Here is a 22793-nt window from a genome sequence, read left to right as displayed (position 1 = left end):
TGTACTCAATGTCCACCATGGGTGTGGCGAGGTCCACTCTTGACAAGAGTGGCTGCCAGCTCAGACCATCGGTGTTGTGGCCTCTCCAAACTGAGAAGGAATCAAGGACCAAGTCCTAGGGAAGGGCTGGGGAGATTAGGAAAGAGAATGTTCTCTGTCTCCTTTAATTCAAGCAACATGCCAATATGTCTTGAGCCAGGCATCGAGGGACAAAGATGACAAAGGTGTCTGGCTGCCCTAAAGAAATTCACACACCAGACCCTAAAGACATACACAGAAATAAGTGGAACTCACGGCAGTATGTGGTGTCAACTCTGACGGGAAGTCTGAGAGTGAAGGGACACCAGAGGAGGGTGGGAACTACTTCTGCAAGGGAGACTGAGCTTCATGGAAGAGAGAGCCCTCCAACTGGGCCTTCAAGGTGGACAGGATGAAGATTAGGTAGGAAAGGCATTCTAAGAGAGGAGAGCAGCAAAAGCAGAGGTTTGGAGGTGGGAGTGTGCAAAAGGAACAGCCAGCTTGGCTCTGAGTATGGGATTTGGCAGGAAGGGCCAGATGTGGAGGACAACACATGTCAGATTAAATGATTTGACCCTTTCTTCTTTTTTGTTTGTTTTTGTAGGCCGTGAAAGAGCACAATGCTACCTCCCTCTCCTTCCCTGCCTTCTTCTACAGCTCTTCATTGCCCATAGGATGCCTGAGAAGACGATGGCCTTCCTAGGATTAGAAAGGGGGAAAAATTTGTGGGAAGGGGACCTAGAAAAAAATGACCCATCTAATGGTCAATTTGTCAGCTTGAGAGTTACCCAGACCTTTTCATTTCTTTTCCTATGCTCTTGTTGCTCTTCTTTTGGTTATTTCCTATGGGAGTTTGAAGCTGTGGGTATGCCAGAAAAACAGGTTCTTAAATCTGGTCCATACCTATGTGTGTGAATCCATTCTAAGTAGGACCTTTTGATAAGACTACCTTAGTTAAGGTGTGACCCACCTCAGTCAGGATGGGTCTTGATCCTATCACTGGAGTTCTTTATAAAAATGAAATTCAGACAAAGAAGAAAAAGCCATGGAACCCAGAAGCTGAAAGCAACGAGACCAGGAAGAGGAGGGACAGACCAGCAGATGCCGCCATGTGCCTTGCCATGTGGTCGAGGAGCTCAGGTCTCCGGCGTCCAGTCTTCTGGATGAAAGCATCGCCTTGATGATGTCTTGATTTGGACATTTTCTCAGTCTCCAATTGTAAGTTACTAAATTCCCATCATTTAACTTAACCTATTTAATGGTATCGCCTATAAGCAGCCTAGGAAACTAAAACATTCTTCTCTGTGAAGCAATCCTCCCACACCCTCTTACTCCTCCCACCCCCATGGGAGAATTAAGCACTCACTCCCTTATGTGTTTTTGTGATGGTCAGTCTTTCACTCTTCCAGAACACCCACACTGTATTGCCTTTACTTGCCCAGGTGCCCATCTCTAACACTTGACAGGTACTATTTGGACCTATGCTTCATCCCCTTCTGTATCCTTAGAGCCCAGCACAGGGCCTGGCTCACCATCATGATCAGTAACTGCATGGTGGATCTGAGTGGAGCTGCAACTTTCTTGTGGTGGAGCTAGAGTCTCCTCCTCCTCTCCACACCTCCCAGTGCCTAGTACAATCTCAGCCCCCCAAAATACTCAGTGGTAGTTGCTGGAGGTCAGGTCATTGGCACCTCTCCCAGAGCGGTCTCAAAGATACCTAAAATGCAAATGCAGTTGTGTATCTTCTTCTAAGTCCTCCACACCATAGATGGGGAAACTTCAGAAAACACCACCATCCCTTCCCCCTGGCCCCACTCCAGTTGCTCAGGCCAAAATTCTGATAATCCATCATTCTTTATCCTTCTCTCTCTCTCTCTCTTTTCATTCTTTACAATCAATCCACCAGCAAGTCCTATCAGATCTCTTTAAAATATATTCCAACTGGAACATGTCACCATCTCCCCTGCCACTCCCTTGTCCAAGTCTGAACCCCAGACATTTTTCACAGCCTTCCTATTGGTTTTTCTGCCTCCAGTATTGCAACCCTACAGTCCCTTCTCCATACAAGAGCTTTAAAAATCCAAATCAGATCACGTCAACTCCCCACCCACTCCCTGCTGCAGCTTCTCCATGTGGCTAGTAAAACCCTGAAGCATGGGCCCTGCCTGCCTCTCTGAATTCCTCTAAAACACTCTCCCCTCAGCTTACCACTCTTAAGACACAGTGGACTTCTGTCAATGCCTTAAATAAGCCAGATTACTTGGTAATAGTGCTTTTGCACAACTCTCCTTTCAGTCTGGAATATTTTTGCCCAGATCAACATGTGGCTCACCTCATCATTTGGGTCCCAGCTCAAATGCCCCCTAGTTGGTGAGGTTTCTCTGACTACTTAAGTAGCCTCTTCATCCCCACTCCCAGCCCTGCCCCAATAGTGCCTATTTCTTACCCTGTGAGATGTTTCTTTACAGCCCTTAATGCTGTTTGGAATTATTTTTTATCCGTCCACATGTTTTAGGCTGAAGCTCCCCTAATGGGACTATGAGTACCACAATAGCTGGGGATTTCCTTGCTTTCTCACCGCTCCACCCCAGGGCCTCCAGTCCCTGGAATAGAGTACATGTTCATCAAATACTTGTGGAATGAATTTTTCTCCCTTATTTGTAGACCTTATTTCTCCCTCTATTTCCAGATTTCCCCTGTGTGTTTGAGAGCTTACACTCAACTTTATTGGGAAGAGGGAGTTTCCAAGAGCTTGGAATATTTCCCCAGCACAGAAGAGCCTGGACTTCAGACTTAGCAGCAAGCAATGATTGGGTGGAATCTTCCCAGGTGGGCAGAAATCACCTAGGAAAGCCTGTGCAGGAAGGCTAAGTCATACCCTAGTGAATACGTACAGGTCTAGAGGATTTACAGGGAGCTCGTAGCAGAGGTGGTCAATACGAAATTTCTAGTGAGTACATGAACGTCAGTGGTTCTCCAACTTTGATGCACATCAGAACCTTCTACAGAGCTTGTCAGGAAGAAAAGATCCCTAGGCCCTTTTCCAGGCTTAATGTATCAGAGCCTCTGGGGGAGGGGTCCGGTAATCTGTAGTTTTAAATGTGTCACTTTGGAAACCACTGAAATAGACCAACAGCTTCAAGGAGTGGTTCTCTCATGGTTGGTGTATATTGGAATCACCTGTGGAGGGTTTCTAGCCTGTGGTTACCCAGGTCCCACCCAAACCCTGTAACTGAAAGCCTTTAGCCTTGTTTGTAAGTCAGGGTTTGCCAGTAATTGCACCTGCTATGTGTGGGATGTTCTATTGCTATACAAAGCATTTTCCCAAATCCTCATTTAATCTTAGGTCTAGGTTTTGATCCTCAGCCCATTCTCTGGAGAACCCCAAATGCAGTCATTATAAGTAAAACTCTGGAGCAGAAGGGAGCAATAGAGCAAAAGAAGGCTTGCTGTGTAGCCATTTACCGTAACTCCAGGATGCTGGTCACGTTTCGAGAGGGAAAGATGCGCCGGATGTAATTGAAGTCACCAACAAAGAGGCTCCCATCGATTCCAACAGCCAGAGCTACCGGGGCCAGCAGCTTGTTGCCTTCGGCCAGGCCATTGCAGCTGGGACAAGAAATGCTGCGGCGGCGACCGTTACCCATGATGCTGGTGATGATGGCGGGCTGCTGAGTCAGGAACTGGTTCTCGCCAGTGCCCTTGTGCAGGATTCCTAGGAGGGTGGGTAAACGGGACTGGTTACTACAGCCCTCTGGGGAAGAGGCTTCTCTGGGCCTACTGAGGGTGAGGGGAGTGACAGGGAGAAGAGCACAAATGGGAAACACCAGCCTTTGGGGAGTTCTCCAGTTCCTCTGCCATGCTGCTGAGGGGGAGCTGTGATGGAACGGTTACCCCCAAATCCTATGGTTTTGGGGAAAGGTAATATCTGGAGGGATAATGGAAGAATTGTGAGGTACAATAAGGCTGATGCACTAGGAACGCCAGCCCAAAATTCTTTGACATTTAAAAGAAAGTGGGAAAAGTATGGATATTTTGGGTGCTTGAAAAAATGGCTGAGGGAAGGAGAAGGGCTACCACTTAAATGTCAGGTTGGAGAGAAGGTTCCAGAGAAGGGGATAAGGCTGTATTTAGAAAGGGGATGGGCTCACATACCACTTTTAACATTGAGGATGTGGTGTTTGTCCAGAGACCAACCACCAAGGTTGGAGGGGTCCAGTTCAAATCCCTGAAGAAGGGCTGTCCTTTTCTCCCAGAGAATGAGGCTGGGGCATGTCTCATATTCAAACCCGACAGACACTAAAAGATAGAAGGGGGGGGGGGGGGGCGGGGAGAAGAGAGAGAGTTCCCTTGATGACTCCAGAGCGCTCTAGCAAGAACAAGGAACACATGTTCGCAGTAATAGAGATTCTGTTCCAAAAACTCACTCAAGGAGGCAGGCTGATTGCTTTTCTCTTTGTGATTCCACAATATTAAATTCAGATTTCAAGCTGAACTCAACCTTGAAACTTTACACAGTAGTCCTCTGTGGGGATGGGAAGACCTTTCAAAAGAACAACTGGCTCTCAAAAATGACTCCAGTGATGTGGAGGGAGGAGAGGAACCATTTAAAAACCTGATAAAACTCTCCTTTAAAGATGAACAGGAGACTGTTTTGCTCAGCCTGCTGTTCACGGCATGCATTTATTATATTTTGTGTTATTTATTTTCTCTCACTCCGAGAAAGGACTTGGGAAATTTAGTGGCTCATTTACAAGGAGATGCTGGGGGCAGCAGTCTGTGTAAGTTAAGGCACGCTGTACATTCTCTCAAAGCCTCGAGTGCCAGGGGAGGCAGGCACAGGGTGCACATCCTGCCGGTTACGTGGAGATTCAGTGGGGAACACAATCCAAAACCTGCCTGTAGAAATCCTGTGTTTTGCCACAGAGGCAAATGAGAGCAAATGGTGGGAGCAGAAGGGCCTTACTCCTTGCTCTGCTCCCAGCTCACATTTTCTTGTGCTTCTTCCATTTTCCCCATGTGCAAAATGGGGTGAGCAAAGCCTCAATTTCTCAGAGAGCTATGGTAAAGATAGATGAGACCAAATGCCGAGATGCCATGCATTTTTAATTGGAACGCTGCTCTAGAAATATGAAGCCTTGTTATTATTGCCGTTCCTACTACATTAAACTCTTAACTATGTGTGTCACCTTCGGGGATTCTCGGCAGCTTCTTTTAAATCTTGAGGTATGGAAGTGTCTATGTGAACACGAAATGCATTTTATCTTGAAAAAAACATGTATTTCCTAGCTTGTCCTCTGAAAATCCTGAGAAACAATGACCAACACAGTAGCAAGGAGAATCGCCAGTGGCTGGCTTGTGGCCTTGAAATATTATTTCTCATTAAAGGGAATCAGGGCTCCTTTAAGAAATGGCTGGAGCAAGGCTTGAGCAAGGACTGAGCAAGATGAGCCCAGGCCATTTTACCATACAGATAGCAAGGAAACCAACACAATCTACTAGGGTCATGTCGAAAGGATTTGGGAACCTGACTAAATATGGGGAAATTTGACCAGTATTGGGATAATAATTTCAGTGGGTTGAAACATATTCGATACCTTTCAATCTGTGATTTCATAATGATCCTTAAGAAACTGTAGCATTGATGTGGAGACAGTGGCTGTGGTATTTGTTGAGGGCAGGGAGAGGAAAGAAGAGATGTGATGTGGGGGCATTTTTGGGACTTGGAGTTGTCCTAAGTGATATTGCAGGGACAGATGCTGGACATTATCTATCCTACCATAACCCACTGAATGGACTGGGGGAGAGTGTAAACTACAATGTAAAATATAATCCATGTGGTGCAGCAGTGCTCTAAAATGTATTCACCAAATGCAATGAATGTGCCACACTGATGAAAGAGGTTGATGTGGGAGGAGTGGGTGAGTGGGGTGAGGGGTATGTGGGAATCTCTTATATTTTTTAATGTAACATTTTTTGTGATCTATGCATCTTAAAAAAAAAGACAATTTAATTAAAAAAAAAGAAAATGTTAATTGCTTAGCCTGGGAGAGTGCTAGAGAACCCATTCGTTATAATGAAAACCGGTAAATAAAGGGAAAGAATCAAGCATTTAACCGTTTCTTTTTCTGTATTGAACTTAGCTCAAATAACCAAACAGTTAACGAAAGAGTACCTCCATATGAAAACATTCCAGCTAAGAATTAAGAAGGAATGATAGAATTAAAATAGCATCATTTTGCAACCCCTGATGACTTAGTAGATGTAGGCAATGAGCAGCAATGCCACAAAAAGCACTAAAAGTCAGACAACTGGATGCTGCAAGCCTCCTGAAGGAAGAACACAGCAGTACCTATCAGGCAAGTTGTCTTGTCAAAAGAAAACCCAACCGCCCCCTGGTAGAGCCTCAAGATTCAACTACAGGAAATGCAGGGGACACAGGAACACATTAAAACCAAAGGAATACAATCTGAAAATAACCACAAACAGAAAGAGAGCAGTAGAGATGAAGGGAAACCTGTAGATTAAAAAATTTTTTAGAGAAGTCAACCAATCATAAATGCTGGATCTCATTTGGATTCTGATTCAAACAAAGCATTAGTATTTTATATTCATGAGACAACTGACATTAAATTATTGAGGGTTTGTTTTTGGTTGTGGTAGTGGGATTGCCCTTATTTTATTTTTATTTTTTTAGGTACCAGGGCTGAGTATTGAACCTAGGACCTCATATATGGGAAGCCAGTGCTCAATCACTAAGGCACATCAGCTCCCCTGAGTTGGTTTTTTCCCTTTACTTGTTGTTTGTTTTTAGGAGGCACCAGGAATCAAACCCAGGACCTCCCATGCGGGAAGCAGATAGTCGACTGCTTGGGCCACATCTGCTCCCCAGTATGTTTTTTAAGTGCTTGTTAGAGATACATTCTGAAATATTACAGATGGAAAGATATGGTATCTGAGACTTCCTTCAGAGAAATAAGGGAGCAAGGGAGCAGATGAGGGTATGTGAGAAATAAGATGAACATACAGAGACTTTTGGGAAGATGTCAGACTAGACAGACACTGGACTCTCTTCTCTACAAGAAAAATAGCTAGAGGACAGGCAGAAACAACCCAGAAAAAAATCTCCTAGGAGTTAGGACACCAGGGAAGGCTGGACACCACCCAGAGGAGAGAGGGACAGAGGAAAAGAATCATGAAGGCAAAACTGTGAGTTAAAAGCTGCAGCTGCAAATGTCAGCTCCCTGCCCTACACTAAAGACACTTTTGAATTCTCAGGTCTTGGGGCCAGCAGCTACAGACAAAGAGGGCCCCAACCATCCACCTTCCCAAAGCAGACTCAGTTTTTGACTCACAGACTTGGTCTGCTGTGCCTCATGAGCCCTTCCAGGAGGGTGCAGCTGCACCATTGTTTGCCTTGGGAGACAGCTCCAGACTAAAGAGATCTGACCCTCTCAATCTCCCTCTCTACTGACTGGGACTAGTTGTTGAGGACTCAGAGGAGAGTGGAATTACTTCCTACCCAGGAAAAGGGAGGGGGCTGCCAGCAAATGTTGGAGAACTGTCTCTGAGAAAGTTTGAATTACAAGCCTCGTAGCCTCCAGGTAGGAACCTCTGCCACATCAATCTGGTCTGTGTTGCAGCAAACACACTCCAACCAGGCATTGAACTGAGTACTGCCAATGAGCACCACCTGCTGGCAGACCAAAGAAGTGCATGTGAGGAAATTAAAAGTAGGTAAATAAGAGGCTTTACTGGCCTTTACAGCCTCCCTACCCAAGGCCCTAAGAAGGGGGTCTGAAATCATTACTGATGCCTAGACATCAGCAAAAAATTACAAGCCAAACAAAGAAAATGTAAGAAAATGGCCCAAGAAAAGGAATATATCAAAGCCCAGAGGAGATGCAGGATTTTTTGAGACAACTAATCAATGAGATGCATGCAAATTTCCAAAATCAAATTAATGAGTTGCAAGACAATATGGCTAAAGAGATAAAGGACATTAAGAAGACACTGAGTGAGCACAAAGAATGATGTGAAAGCCTGAATAAAAAAGTAACAGAGCTCATGGGAATGAAAGACATGATAGGTGAGATAAAAAATACATTTGAGGCATGCAACAGCAGAGTTGAAATGATAGAAGAAAGAATAAGTGATACAAAAGACAATACAGTTGAAATTGAAGAGAGAAAAGAATGAAAAAAATAGAGCAGGGGCTCAGGGAGTTGAATGCTAACATGAAATGCAACAACTTATGTGTCATGGGAGTTTCAAAAGAAGAAGAGAAGGGAAAGGGGGCAGAAAGAGTATTTGAGGAAATAATAACTGAAAATTACCCAACTCTCATGAAAGAAATGAGCTTATGTGTCCAAAAAGTGCAGCATACCCCAATCAGAATAAATGTGAAAAGACCTAATACAAGACACATACTACTCAGAATGTCAGATCTTAAAGATAGAGAAAATTCTGAAAGCAGCAAGGGAGAAGCAAACCATCACACAAGTCTAGTAAGACTTAGCACAGATTTCTTTTCAGAATCCATGGAGATGAGAAGACAGTGGTATGATAAAATTAGGATACTGAAAGAGAAAAACTGCCAGCCAAGAATTCTTTCTCCAGCAAAATTTTCCTTCAGATATGAAGGTGAGTTTAACAAACAAACAGAAACTAAGAGAGTTCATAAAAAAGAATCCACCTTTGCAGGAAATAATAAAGGAAACTTCACTGCCTGAAAGAAAAAGATAGGAGAGAGAGGATTGGAGGAGAGTATAGAAGATAAGAACAGCAGAAAGTATAACCAGAAAAGTAAAAAGACAAAAATAAGATATGGCATACAAATACCAAAGAATTAAATGGTGGAAGTAAAGAATGCATTTACAGTAATATCATTGAATGGATTAAACTCCCTAATCAAAAGGTATATAGGCTGACAGAATGGGGAAAAAAAACCCATGAGTCATCCATATTGCTGCTTACAAGAGACTCACCTTAGATCCAAGGATATAAATTGGCTGAAAGTGAAAGGTTGGAAAAAGATATTCCATGCAAACAGTAACCAAAAAAGAGCATGGGTAGCTATACTAATATTGGACATAACAGACTTTAAATGCAAAAAAGTTTTAAGAGATACAAAAGGCCGTTATATTATTAATAAGAGGGACAATCCACCAGGAAGAAATAACAGTCATAAGTATCTATGCACGTAACCAGGGTGCCTGAAAATACGTAAGGCAAACTGTGATAAAACTGAAGGGAGAAACAGACATCTCTCCAATAATAGTTGGAGACTTCAAACACACCACTCATATCATTAGATAGAATGACTAGAAAGAAGTTCAACAAGGAAACAAATTATATCATGTTGTACAATATGATAAATGAGTTAGACCTAACAGACATATACAGAACGTTGCTCCCAAACTCAGGGGATTATACATTCTTCTTAAGTGCCCATGGATCTTTTGCCAGGATAGACCACGTGTTAGGTCACAATGCAGCTCTCAATAAATATATAAAGGTTGAAATAATACAAAGCACCTTCTCAGATGATAATGGAATGAAACTGGAAATCAATAACAGACAGGTAAAGGGCAAATTCTCAAATGTGTGGAGGCTAAACACTCCTAAATAGTCAGTGGGGTCAAAGAAGAAATTGCAAGTGAAATCAGGAAATATATTGAGACAGATGAAAACAAGAACACAACTTACCAAAACTTATGGGACACAGTGAAGGCAGTCTTGGGAGGGAAATTTATAGCCCTAAATGCCTATATTAAAAAAGAAGAGCTAAAATCAAAGATCTAACTGAACAACTAGAAAAACTAGAAAAAGAAGAGCAAATCTTTCCAAAAGCAAGCAGAAGGAAAGAAATAATAAAGATTAGAGCAGAAATAAATGAAATTGAGAACAAAAAACCAAAAAGTAGAGAAAATCAACAAAACGAAAAGTTGATTCTTTGAGAAGAGCAATAAAATCGACAACTTCCTAGTTAGACTAACAAAGAAAAAAAGAGAAAAGATGCAAATAAGTAAAATCAGAAATGAAAGGGGTGAAGTTATGACAGATCCCACAGAAATAAAAAGGACCATAAGAGGATATTATGAGAAACTGTATGCCAACAAACTAGACAATCTAGATGAAATGGACAAATTCCTAAAAATGCACAAACAACCTACACTGACACTACAAGAAATACAAGAACTTAACCAATCATACTGAAAGAGATTGAATCAGTCATCAAAAATCTCCCACAAAGAAACATTCAGGACATGATGGCTTTGCAGGTGAATTCTCTCAAGCATTTCAAGAGGAATTAACACCAATTCTGTTTAAACTCTTCCAAAAAACTGAAGTGGAAGGACAATTACCTAACACATTTTATGAAGCCAATATCACCCTAAAACCAAACCTAGATAAAGACAACACAAGAAAAAAAAATTACAGATCAATTTCTCTAAAGAGCAAAGATACAAAAATTCTCAACAAAGTGCTTACAAATAGAATCCAACAGCATATCAAAAGACTTATATATCATGACCAAGTGGGATTTATTTCTGGTATGCAAGGCTGGTTCAACATAAGAAAATCAATGAACGTAATATACCACATTAACAAATTGAGGGAAAAAAAAAACACACTGTCATCTCAATCAATGAAGAAAAGGCATTTGACAAAATCCAGCATTCTTTCAAGATAAAAAAACTTCAAAAGATAGGAATAGAAGAGTAATTCCTCAATATGATAACAGGCATATATGAAAAACCCACAGCCAACATCGTATACAATGGGGAAAGGTTGAAAGCTTTCCCTTTAATCGGGAACAAGACAAGGATGCCCACTGTCACCACTGTTACTCAACATTATACTAGAAGTTCTAGCTAGAGAAATTAGACAAGAAAGAAAATCTGGAAATGAATAGAAAAGGTAAAGCCCAATACAATATTTGTAGCTAGCAATACTATTATGTTGGTATGAAAGTTATTTAAAGGGAAAGTCTGAGGTCATATATATTACCAGAAGGAAAGCTAAAAAATGTAACATGGAACTGTATGTCATAGTAAAACTGCATCTGTAATATGAATATGGGTAAAATTGCATATATAAGACCATTTCTCTTTTAAGTTGAACAAAAATATGTTAATAGTACAAAATGTTACAGACAAAAAAAACCACCATTAAGCTAAGACACAAAGTACTATATATTGTATGATTCCATTTACATAAAATGTAAATATAAATCAATTTATAAAGATGAAATTAGATCAGTAGTCATGTAGAGCTGGGGAAGGAATGCTAAGGGGTGTGGAATTTTTCTTTTTGGAGTAATAAAATTGTTCTAAAATTTTTTGTGGTAATGAATATACAACATTGTGAGTATACTAAAAGCCATTGATTATACACTTTGGATAGATCATAAGGTGTGTGAATATATCACAATAAAACTGCTTAATAAATAAATAAATAAATAATTGTGCAAGTATAGCCAGAAATAGCAGCTATGTGCAGCAGGGGAAACATAAATAGATTGAGAGGTAAAGAATTTTCTTATTTGTCTTTTTGTTTGTTATTATTATTGAAATAATGAAATGTTCCAATAATGATCAAAGTGATGAATGCGCAACTCTATGACTATACTAAATACCATTGATTGTATACTTTAGATAAATTGTATGCTTTATTTATGTATCAATAAAATTGATTAAAAAAAGAGAATGCATAAGAATTCAACTCAATAACAAAAAGACAAATAAGCCCCCAAACTCACACGAAAATAAGATTCACCACGAGCTAATAATGGTAGAAGCTGGAGTACATGGGGGTGCACTATAATTCAGTCTACTTTTTGTTATTGACTATCATTTCGATATTGGCTAATGTATATCATTAGTTAGTGTTTCACATAAAATGAACTAGTTACTCCAATCACGTATTATCTGTTTAGTAAGTTATTAACTCCACTTTCTGGGGAGGCAACACAACTCACTTGGGAGGAAGCCAGGCTGGAGACACGGCTGGAGGTCATCCATGGGGAATGTGTGACCCCCGAGCTTTGATCTTAAGCCACTGATTTACCCTCTCCCTCTCTCCTCACGGGCACGAGGGGGATTATGAGAGGGCCTGCCTGAAAGGGTTATTGAGAGGGTACCCAAGACAACGCATGTAGCATGATGATCTGCACCAAGGGAGTGCTGAGCAGAACACTGGCTTCCAAGGAACAGCAAAAATTTCTGAGTTTGCTGGTTTCTTATTTTGACAACTTATCTTTACTCACACTTTTAAAAACCACAAGCCTACTGGTGAAGAAAGTTCAGGATTCTGGATTTTAATTAATCCCCAGACAGCATTCCGTAGGTTGGAAAAGCTGCCAGGTAGGTTGACTTTAATCCACAGCTCATGACTCTTCAAAGCCTGATAACCACAGGATCCTTCTCTTACAATGCCCTTTCATAAGGGAGGACCATGTGAGTCGCTCAAAGGCAAAGCCCCAAAACCTAGTGTGTGGCCCTGGGACCTCCTCAGCCTCCATCCTCTGATTCTCGTGGGTCTCTCTGAGTCCTGGTCAAGCACTTTCTCGGGAACATGATCTGGCCCTTGCCTTCCTCTCTCGCTTCATCTCATACACTCTCCTTCCACACTATATTCCAGTCACCCTGGCCTTCTCTCTGCTTCTCAAATACTCTTCTTGCCTCTCCCTGCCTGGAATGCCCTTTCCCTGGTTCTCATAAGGCTCTTTCTTGTTATTCAAATCTCAGCTTACCTGTCACCCCACTGAAAGCGTTTGGATACCCATCCACAGTTGTTCCTCCTTCCCAGTACATAGCATTTATTTTTATTTTCATATTAGCACTGCTTCATATTTTCATTTCCATTCAGTGTCTATTATCTCTATTCCCCAATCAAACATAAGGTCTGGGAGAGAAGGAAGCTTGTCCATCTCGTTGACCACTCTCTCCCTATCTGTAGAAGAGGACTTGGCACATATTAATTTAGAAGCTCGGTAAATATTCATCGAGTGAATGCACGACTAAATCCATGAACCAATCAGTGGCTGAAGCCAAAACATACCCACGGCATCTGAGAGTCCGTACACCCGCTGGCCGTAAGCGTCCGTCTTGTCCCAGATGAAGGTATAGGCCAGGTTGGGAGAAGCCTGGAAGGATTTCTGGAACAGGTGTCCCTCTACAGCGACCATCAGGTGGACCTTGATGAGGTTCAGGGGCACCGTGGACTGGGTCATGGTGATCTTCAGGAGAGACTTGTACCCTGCCGTCCTGGAGCTCAGGTAGCGCAGCTTCACATTGGAACCAGGGAGCTCAATTTCTTCGTGAAGAACCTGGGATGGAGGGGACGACACACGGTGGACACACTGCACACCCAAAGCACCCCGGCGGGGAGCTCCCCTCGACTCAGAGGCCGCCGGCCCGCCGCCTCCCTCGCCGAAGCCTTACGTGGGTGCAAGAACCACTTCCCTCAGCTGAAGGTGGGAAGTGAAACCTATCCCACACCACTGGGTGAAGGGGCTGAGGTTATGATTTTTGGATTAATAATTATTCTTGGTCACTGTTGTGTTTCTTTTTAAGAACCACACTGTTGGCAAAAGATGTAAATAAGAACAGCAGGCTTTATTGCTAGCTGCATGCAAGGAGGCCACGAGAGGCTGTAATTATATGAACCTGCAACTTCCACTGACAATCGGTATAAAGCAACAGGGAGGTAATAATGTAATATGCCCTCTGTCGTAATGCCGATGTAGATCATTAAAGTGCCTCTTATCATGTATCTCTGTGACTAACAGGAATAAAAAGCAATTTGCAGGTGGGTTGCACATATGTATATTGTTTTTATTTTATTAAAAGCTCCAGTGACTGACAGAGTATCGAGCAACTATCTAGAAAAAGAATGTCCAGAAGGGATTCAAAGTTTAATGCCCCACGGCTGTAGGTCCTGCTGTTATCCCCCCACTCCAATATTATTTTTTGGCCCACTCTGGGAGAGATGTGGGGGGGTGGAAGGCAGGTGGTGACTTTTGGTCAGGGCCGTCCCGAGGGGCCCACCGAGGTGCCTGCCGTTCCTACCTGGGTCTCAGGCACGATGGGGTTCTGCCCAGGGACAGCACTGAAGAAGGTGGACAGAGGGGAGGAGATGATGATCGGGTCGGGCCGCACAAAGCCGCTGAGGTCGCAGCTGGGGATGGAGTTCTCCTCCGTCTTCATCACCAGGGTGTCCATGGCGTAAAAGCTATTCCACGGCAGCCACACGGTACGCTCCTGGCTCATGAACGGCGCCCGTTCAAAGTGCAGGGTCAAGGAGGCGCCCCCGTTGGCGATCAGGTCGAACCTGGAGAGAGGGTGACGGGCTCGCTGGAACGGGTGACCTCGCCCGAGGACGAGGCCGGGCGCTCTGACCGCCTCACAGGACGGCGGTGGCAGGGCACGGAGGAGGAGGCCATGGGCTCTGGGAGCAGCCAGCCAGGGTTGGAAACCCAACTCTACCGCTTACTCGTGTGACCGTGGACAAGTACTAACCCTCTCGGAGCCCAAGTTTCTATATCTGGAAAGCGGGAATAATTATACCTGCTTCACAGTACGGCCGAGCGAATAAAATATCATGATGACTGTAGACCAGGAGTCAGCAAAGCATGCCTCACAGGGTAAACCCTGCCTACCACTGATGCTGTCAATAAAGTTTTATTGGAACTTAGCCATGGCCATTCATGCGGTATCATCTATGGCTGTTTTCATGCTGCAGTGGCAGAGCTCAGTAGCTGTGACAGGAACCAGATGGCTCACAAAGCCTAAAATATTTACCGTACAGTCCTGTACAGAAACTGTTTGCCGATCCCTAGTGTAAAGCACTCAGCACAATGCTAGGCTAACAGAAGTGTCCAATAAACTGCACAGTTATGATAACGTGGTGCTGGGACACAGGAAGCATTCATCAAAACTTTCTTCTAATCAGCTTTGTTCTGTTTCTGAAATCTTTGACGATGGTTATTAAACTATTCTCTGTTTGTTGCTCAAGAGCTAGACCGAGGTGTACTACCAGGGCAGTAAAATAAAGGTAATCCTCTCCCAACTAACAGAAAAGAAGGAGGTTAATGGAGAGAAGCTTCTCAGTTTTAAGCTTCACCCCTCTAACAAAGTGTGGGCTCTTTGAGAGCAGTGAGACTGTCTTTTTTGCATACTTGCAAGTCCCCAGGAGCCAACAGTGTGCCTGGACCATAGTAGATGCTCAGTGAATATATGCTGCCTCCCAGCTTCGCCCAAGTTGTGCAATGCTTTTGGTGGGTTTTAATAGCTACGAAATGAATGAACAAGGAGGATATGAGTATTAAGGTTGATATCAGAGCATGCACAGCACAACAGCTTATCCATTTATTTGTGTATGCATCTATTAAGTGGGGCAGGCATGCGGCTGGGGAGGCTTTTTTATAAGATACAGAAAATAGAATCTGATGTTTTGAAATAAAATTGTTCCTAGTTGATATGACGGAATCAAAACATCAATGTCTGTGGTATACACAGCTATACAACAGCTTGTGGGGCTCCACGGGGCAGTCCCAAACACGCCCTGTGACTCCCACGGCTTTCCAACCTGAACAGAACTGAAGAATCGCTGATCCAGGAGGTTGGGTAGATGATCTCAGGGGTGGATTTGGGGCATTATTAGTCAGGAAGCAGCTGAGAGGGATGGGCCAGCATAAGGAGGCTGGATGGCAGGTCAAGGACTCAGAAGTGTAGCATCTCACAGGGACTTTACCGGAATTGACTCGGAATGTTAGCCCTTGAAGGAGGCTGACTTCTAAAATGCACAAGGGCCAAAGTAGCTCTGTACAGTGCACATTCACAATCCTAGTGCTTCAAAGTGATTACATTTGACCGCAGAATTGTATGTGTGAGATAGCAAATATTTAACAAATATTGAGGGTTTGAGGGTAAATCATTAGACTCCTTCTTTGGGTTTCAGAGGTAGGATTATGAAGATAAGGCTCCTGTGGGCTGGTAAGTTTTGACACTGCCTACAAGGCCATCTTAGAACAGTAAAAAATAAGGCTAGAATCTTTACTAGAAGGAAGGCAAGAACTATAGTTCTTACTTATATACACAGCCATGATTTTCCAGACTCTGGTTTTATAGAAAAAATGCTGTATCGGATTTATAGCAACAGCCCCTTTATAGCAACAGCCCCCCCTCTTTTGTTTGGAATAGAATATGTTTCTTTTTAGCCCAGAGTGAGAGATTATTTCCCCCCCCTCTTTCTTAGTTTGCCAGGGCTGCCATGACAAACACCGTGCAATGGGTTGGCTGCAATGAGCATTTTCCGTCTCACAGTTTTGCAGGCTAGAAGTCCAGAATCAAGATGTTGGCAAGGCTGCGCTTTCCTCCGGGGTGAGGAGCGTTCTGGTGAGGCTCTCCCTCTCTCTCTCCTCAGTGGCTTCTCCCTGCGGCCTGACTGCCTTGGAATTTCCTTTTTATATAAGGCCTCTGGTCATAGGGATTAAGACTTACTCTGATTCGATTTGGCCTCATCTCACCTGACAACATCTTCAAAAGGTTCTACTTATAAGTGGGGTCACACCCACAGGAGCGCAGAGGAAGATCTGAGCGTGTGTTTTTTGGGGGACATGAGCCAGTCCCCTAGACCATCCCATAGAAGTCCTTTCTTCTTCATATCTTGTTCTTTGAATTTCAAGTCCGTGCTGGAGAGATTAAGGAAATGACAGAGCTTTCATCTTGGTGGGGGCTGGATGGGGGCAGGTTTCCAATCAGAAGATAATAGGGAAAGGTTGCCTCCTTCACTCAGCAGGGTGACTGCTAAATGTATTTAATTAGGCTCCTCTGATTACATCCCACCCCCGCAAACAGTAGAGACAACAGTACAACTCCTAAAGCCACAGACGAAGGCAGAAGGGGTTCACCACAGGATGCTCTGTCATGTGGAGTCCTGTCACCCGGCACTGCCTTTGTTTTAAAATAGGGAGGAGCGGTTTTCAAGAGACACCTTCCCGTCTTCTTTCTACACTGCACCTGCCCGCCCCCCAACTTCCAACACACACAGAAAAGCTTAACCTGACAGTGAAAGAGAAGGGTTATAACTGTCAGCAGCTCCGGATAGGTTGGCCTTTTTATTTACTTTCCTTTTTTGATACCACACAAAAAGCAAGACAGGTCTTTGGGGTGAGGGTGGGGGGTCCACACTAGAGGTTTGGCCTCTAGTGAGGTCAAGGGCTCTGGGATGGTTCCAAGCCCACCACAGCACCAGCTTTATTTTTTGCATGCTCAGTAAGTCCCGAGGAGGTACAAGCCCCACAAAGCTACTTACGTGCCATCCTGGCGGGTAATGGTGTAGCCGTATTTTGGGTACTTGACAAAAGACACGTTGACACCGACCAGGGGAGTCCCATCTGTAGTTACTACTTGGCCTCGGATGAGAGAAACCAAGCTGAGGGAGAAAGAAACATGAGGACTTTAACCATACGCGGAAGAACAAAGACAAGGGAAGTCGTGGAGTCCCTCTTCCCCACTGCCTCTCTTCTCCCTGCCCTCATCAGGCCCCTTTATGCAAAGAGACTTTCCACATTAACTTCTAGCACCATCTCCCAGAGAGATAGGGGTTAACAGCATGTCTCAAGGCTTTGCTTATCCTGAGGAGCAGCACTATTAAATTTGGGGGTACAATTCATGGGCAGCATCTCCCGTCACTTGGCTGGGTAACAGGGTCTCCTAAGCACATGCCCTCCACCCCTGGCCTTGCTCCATTTCTTGACATGGCTTGACTTTTGCTCAGCCCAAGCTTCAGGGAGCCCCTAATCCCTCACGTGTATGCCTCAGCCTGGCTCAGGGAGGATTACACTTGGGTGAGAGCTTCCCCATCTGGCTACTCATTTCCTTTTTTTGACTCTGGGAAAGGCCACATTAGAAGCAAAGTTAATCTCCTCAAGGCTGGGATGTCAGAGGGGCTGGAGGGAGTACACGGGTTTTTATGGGACATACACATCCGTCATTTTTTTGCTGCTTGTTAAGAACAAAATCTTTCACAGTCCACGACGGTGAAACTTTCACAGTTCCACCTCTGGAAAAGAGACTATTGGAGATCTTTATCTTTGGTAGAAATAGCATGGATTCTGGATTCCATTTGGCTACACATGACTCTTACATCAAATTCCTGCTTTCTTGAGTAGAGGGGAGTTTTGTGAAATCTTACCCAACTTTTTTTCAATGTCAGGGAAAGCTCCCCTCTCTCCAGATGACAGTAACTAGAACTTTCCCAGGAATGCCAGTCTCTAACTAGCTGCCTTTGGGAAATCCCATCAAGCCATGGAGACGCTACAATGTTCTATTCAAAGTCCATGGAGGGAGAAAGTAATGATCTCCTCTCACCTGCGTTCTCTTGCTTTCATGGAAGAATGGGCTAATGAGCAGCTCCATTTTTGCACCCAGCGCAGCCCCTCAGATAGGTCTGCAGCTGTCTAGTTGGCCTTCCGAGGCACTGGGCAATTTGGCAAAGCAGAGAGGCTCACAGGCTCCAAAGTTCCTGGACCTCGGCCCAATTTCTGGAGTAGGTAATCAAGCTGACCTGTGCTTTGCCAGAATCTTGTCAAAGTCTGCTTATTTTTTGGAAGGTACTTACTTCTGCAATCCCGGGTGTCCTGAAAACTGGGGGGAGGCTGTCTCCAAACACCTCTCTTTTTATTAGCAATAGCCCCAACTGCTCAACTCCAAGCCCTCGACGGTCTCAGGAGTGTTTAGACTGTTCCATGGGCAGCTCTAATCATCTGCTACTGGCTGCCTAACAAATGAATCCCATTTTTAGCTAGTTCCAGCCACAATGCTAGAGTGTTTAACAGTGGAAAATGAATTTATGAAAATAACCCATTTTTCTTCAGTCATGTTTTCTTATCTTGCTCAGACCCTGATTCCTTTAAGGCCTTCATAGACACTGTTTTAAAAACAATGATGTGTATTGATGACCACAAAGCGCACAGTGGCTGTGATGAGAAAACAAAACTGCGAGGACTTTTTTTTTTTTTTTTAACACAACTGTTATTTCCTTCGAATCCTTGCCGTAAGTGTACGACTTTGCGGAGTGCCATAGGAATAAAATGGGCTGGGCTGCCTGAGATTTCTACCCTGTATTTTTCTAATTCTTCATTGCCGCTGGCTTCTATCATTTCCAGGCAGTCTGCAGAAAAGATTCAGCTAAGACATGCTATCAGTTCATTTCTATTTATGATTATTGATGTGTAACAATTATCACATTATCTAGAGAGTGAGATCTGCTCTATAAATTACAGTGGTGGAGTCAAGACACTTTAGTTATTTTTGTATGCCATTATCTAGGGGAAATGCTTTCTGAGAAGTCTTGAATTAAGTTCTTTTTTACTCCTAACTTTGTCCTTCATTATTTGTCAGATGATAACGTGCTGAAACCCACATGCTTGATGAACTTCACCCCGTGTCTGGGAGTAACACTTTTGCGTTTCTGAATTATGTATCCATGAGACGTGCTGGAGAGCACAGGCTCCTCTGGGTGCCGTTCAGTGGGCTTATTTGGGTGATGCTATTTACTGCTACGTTCAAAGTTTTCGATGAAGATTTCTCTAAAACAAGTTTCGTTCATCCAGGTTTCTGGGGTCAGCATAGCCACCCACTTTTCCGGGGTCCCTGCCCGATCTGGGCATGTTGGTTTTAGTGCAATGTGCTGTCTGGAAGTCATCACTGTTAATGACGATGATAAGATTAAATTATGAGAAAAGTGACCAAAGAGTAATAAGAAGGAAAACACAAGGAAATGACTGGATTTAGGGTAGGAATAACACAATGCTAATCAGGAAGCTGAAGCTGATTAAAACAGGCCAAGAGCCTTCAGAGGATGCATTTACAGTATAAGCAAACTGTACACAAACAACCCCAAAATGTTAATGGCTTAGTGGTCATGAATCTGGCAATATGAATTGTGTTCCTAACTGAAAGGAAGTATACCTACAGAATCCCTTTCCTGGAACTAGGATTTAACAAATGGAGGAATTACTTTTTTTTTTTTTTTTGTCCGAGATTTATGGTATCTCTCTTTTTGGGGGTGGTGGGGTAGAATTCTCCAATTAAGATCATAATATCACATTTATTGAATACTTTTTAGGTGACAGTGAGCTAAGTGCTTTATGTACACACTCTTGTTTAGTCCTCTTAGAAACCTTATAAGGTGTGTCATATATAATATTATTCTAATTTTACAGTCCAAGAAAATGAGGTGAAGAGGATAAACACCTTGCCCCACCTGACACAGCCGGGAGGTATCAGGGCTGACCTGGAGGAGGGCTGAGAAAGTTGTTTTTTTCCCTTGTCTATGATGATTTCTTTTTCTATTTTAGTTTTAGTAAAATCAGAACAGAGAAAGGTCAAAGTTGCTGGCCTAAGGTTACCCTGTTGAGAACCCTCACATTCAGAAGAGCTGCCATGCACTGGGGCTGTACAACTTTCCCAAGGGCTCTAAGAGTTGGTAGAATCCGCTGCACGACCCCCTCCCACCTCGTCCCCATCCAGCCCTTACCAGTCACCTCCAGGGAAGGGCATGGTCTGAGTTGTTGCCTGATGACATCTTCGCCCCACCCCCCGCCCAAAAAAAAAAAGCTTAAAGAGGGAGTTTCTGAGAGAATAATTTATAATGCTAGGGGATCCCGGAGGAATTGAAGGCTGCTATTTCCTTCCCGTTTGGGAGCCCTTGGAACCTGAGTGAGCTTAAAGAGAGTTAGGAGGATTGGAGGGGGGGGGGCGAGGACCACCCACTCAGCTTCCTCGTTCCCAGAGGTGTGGAAACGGCCCCCCCAGCAGTTCTTATCTCTGCCTGTGAAGGAGCATGGAGATGGGGTGGGCACCTGCAGGAGAAGACACAGCCACCGCCTGCATGGAGGTCTCATCACCAGCACACACTACCCACATCTGGACCCACAGCGAGGTCACCGACAAGGGGCCAGGCCGTGAGACGATCCCCTGCCTGTCCCACCCCTCACCTCCGCCCTCAGAATCAGAAACAGTGCCCGGAAGAGGGAGGGCTGGAAGCACAGCTCTAACTTGTCTTGGTGTGGGGTGAGGAGGACGGAACGGGCCAATGTGACTACAAAATAAATCCAGAATTTGACCCTGCAATAAACCTCAAATTAGCACTGAGAGCAAAACTCAAGAGAAACCCCTGCTGTTCTGGAATTGGGGGTGAAATGCTAATGCGGCGGTCCATTGCAATTAATGTCTTGTAGATGCAATTGATGGGACTGCCGTGAGGATTACAGACCATCCACCTAAAGTCTCTGGATCATTACAGGTGCTCGGTAAATCCTAGCAACTGGTATCAGCTTGACTCTAAGATACCACGAATGACAGGTTATGTTACCAAGTTAATAACAGCTTTCAGAAACACTCTATTGAATGAAGTGTTTCATCAGTGATCAAAGAACATCCACTATGAGAGGCACTAGAAAGAGAGATTAAAAAATAAAAGCAAGAGTGGGTGTAGCTCAGTGGTTGAGTACCTGCTTCACATGGGTTCAACCCCCAGTATCTTCAAAAACAAAAACAAACAAACAAAAACAACAAACATGGGAAGAACATACTTTTGTACAAGGTCCTGAGATCGATTCCCAGTACCTCCTAAAACAAATTAATTAAAAAAAAGAAATAGGCAGTGGACTTGGCCCAGTGGTTAGGGCATCCGTCTACCACATGGGAGGTCAGCGGTTCAAACCCCAGGCCTCCTTGACCCGTGTGGAGCTGGCCCACGCGCAGTGCTGATGCACGCAAGGAGTGCCCTGCCATGCAGGGGTGTCCCCTGCGTAGGGGAGCCCCACGTGCAAGGAGTGTGCCCTGTAAGGAGAGCCGCCCAGCACGAAAGTGCAGCCTGCCCAGGAATGGTGCCGCCCACACGGAGAGCTGACACAGCAAGATGACGCAACAAAAAGAAACACAGATTCTCGTGCTGCTGACAACAACAGAAGTGGACAAAGAAGACGCAACAAATAGACACAGAGAACAGACAACTAGGGCGGCGGAGGGAGGAGGAAGGGGAGAGAAATAAATAAATAAATAAATTTATAAAAAAAAAGAAAAGAAATAAAGGAGCTGGTGTAGGTCAGTGGTTGAGCACCTGCTTCACCTGTACGAGGTCCCAGGTCCAATCCCCGGTACCTCCTAAAATAAATAAACCTATAAAATAAAAAAAAAAGCAACAATGTTACATAAAATACACATCATAAAATGATCTAAAAACCTGGGGATCGAGCAGTATGCATCCAGCAGGTTCTGGGCTGAAGGTGGTCAAGCCCTGCAGAGAGAACAGGCTCTGGCCGGATGTGGAGAAAGGGTCCCCAGGGAGCCATGGCAGGAAGCTCCCTCCACAGTGCCCCTTCCAGGCCCCCCCTGGCCCATGCAGACCCCAGGAGCAGCTGCCCTCAGCAGCCTGCAGGGCCCCAGGACGCCTACCTGCTGTTGAAGGGGTTGTCCCCGGGAATGATGTGAGTGCTGTCCTTGCCCGCCAGGAGCTTGATGCGGTCATAGAAGGACTTCACTGCGGGCGAGTCTGTCTGGCCCTGCTGGATGATGTCCAGGGGGTCCCGGGACCCCCGGCACAGCAGGCTGCTCTGGCAGGCTGACTGCAAGCAGCAGTCCGGGTCGAGGCAATCCACGAGGCCGTCTGGAGGGGCAGAGGCGGAGCCAGGGTCAGCAGATTTCAGGAGACAAGGTCAAGGTCGCTGGGAGCGGGGACACTTCTCTCACCAGCACAGG

At 44.4% G+C, this 22793-nt stretch overlaps 1 protein-coding gene across 2 annotated transcripts in view; it reads right to left on the bottom strand.

Moving 5' to 3' along the window:
- TENM2 (teneurin transmembrane protein 2) overlaps positions 1-22793 on the bottom strand; it is a 1208790-nt gene that overhangs the window by 48171 nt on the left and 1137826 nt on the right. For both annotated transcript variants that reach the window (XM_023591746.3, XM_058281907.2), the window contains 6 exons: positions 22491-22701; positions 17341-17460; positions 14094-14355; positions 13084-13351; positions 4174-4317; positions 3484-3733 (listed from right to left, as the gene is read on the bottom strand). In XM_023591746.3, coding sequence (XP_023447514.1) covers positions 3484-3733; positions 4174-4317; positions 13084-13351; positions 14094-14355; positions 17341-17460; positions 22491-22701 — 1255 coding nt within the window. The remainder of the gene's footprint in view (positions 1-3483; positions 3734-4173; positions 4318-13083; positions 13352-14093; positions 14356-17340; positions 17461-22490; positions 22702-22793) is intronic.

This window comes from Dasypus novemcinctus, chromosome 2 (assembly GCF_030445035.2).
Source record: "Dasypus novemcinctus isolate mDasNov1 chromosome 2, mDasNov1.1.hap2, whole genome shotgun sequence".
NCBI lineage: Eukaryota > Metazoa > Chordata > Mammalia > Cingulata > Dasypodidae > Dasypus > Dasypus novemcinctus.
The sequence above is the reverse complement of the archived record's forward strand: the minus strand, read 5'-3'. Positions and strand labels throughout refer to the sequence as shown.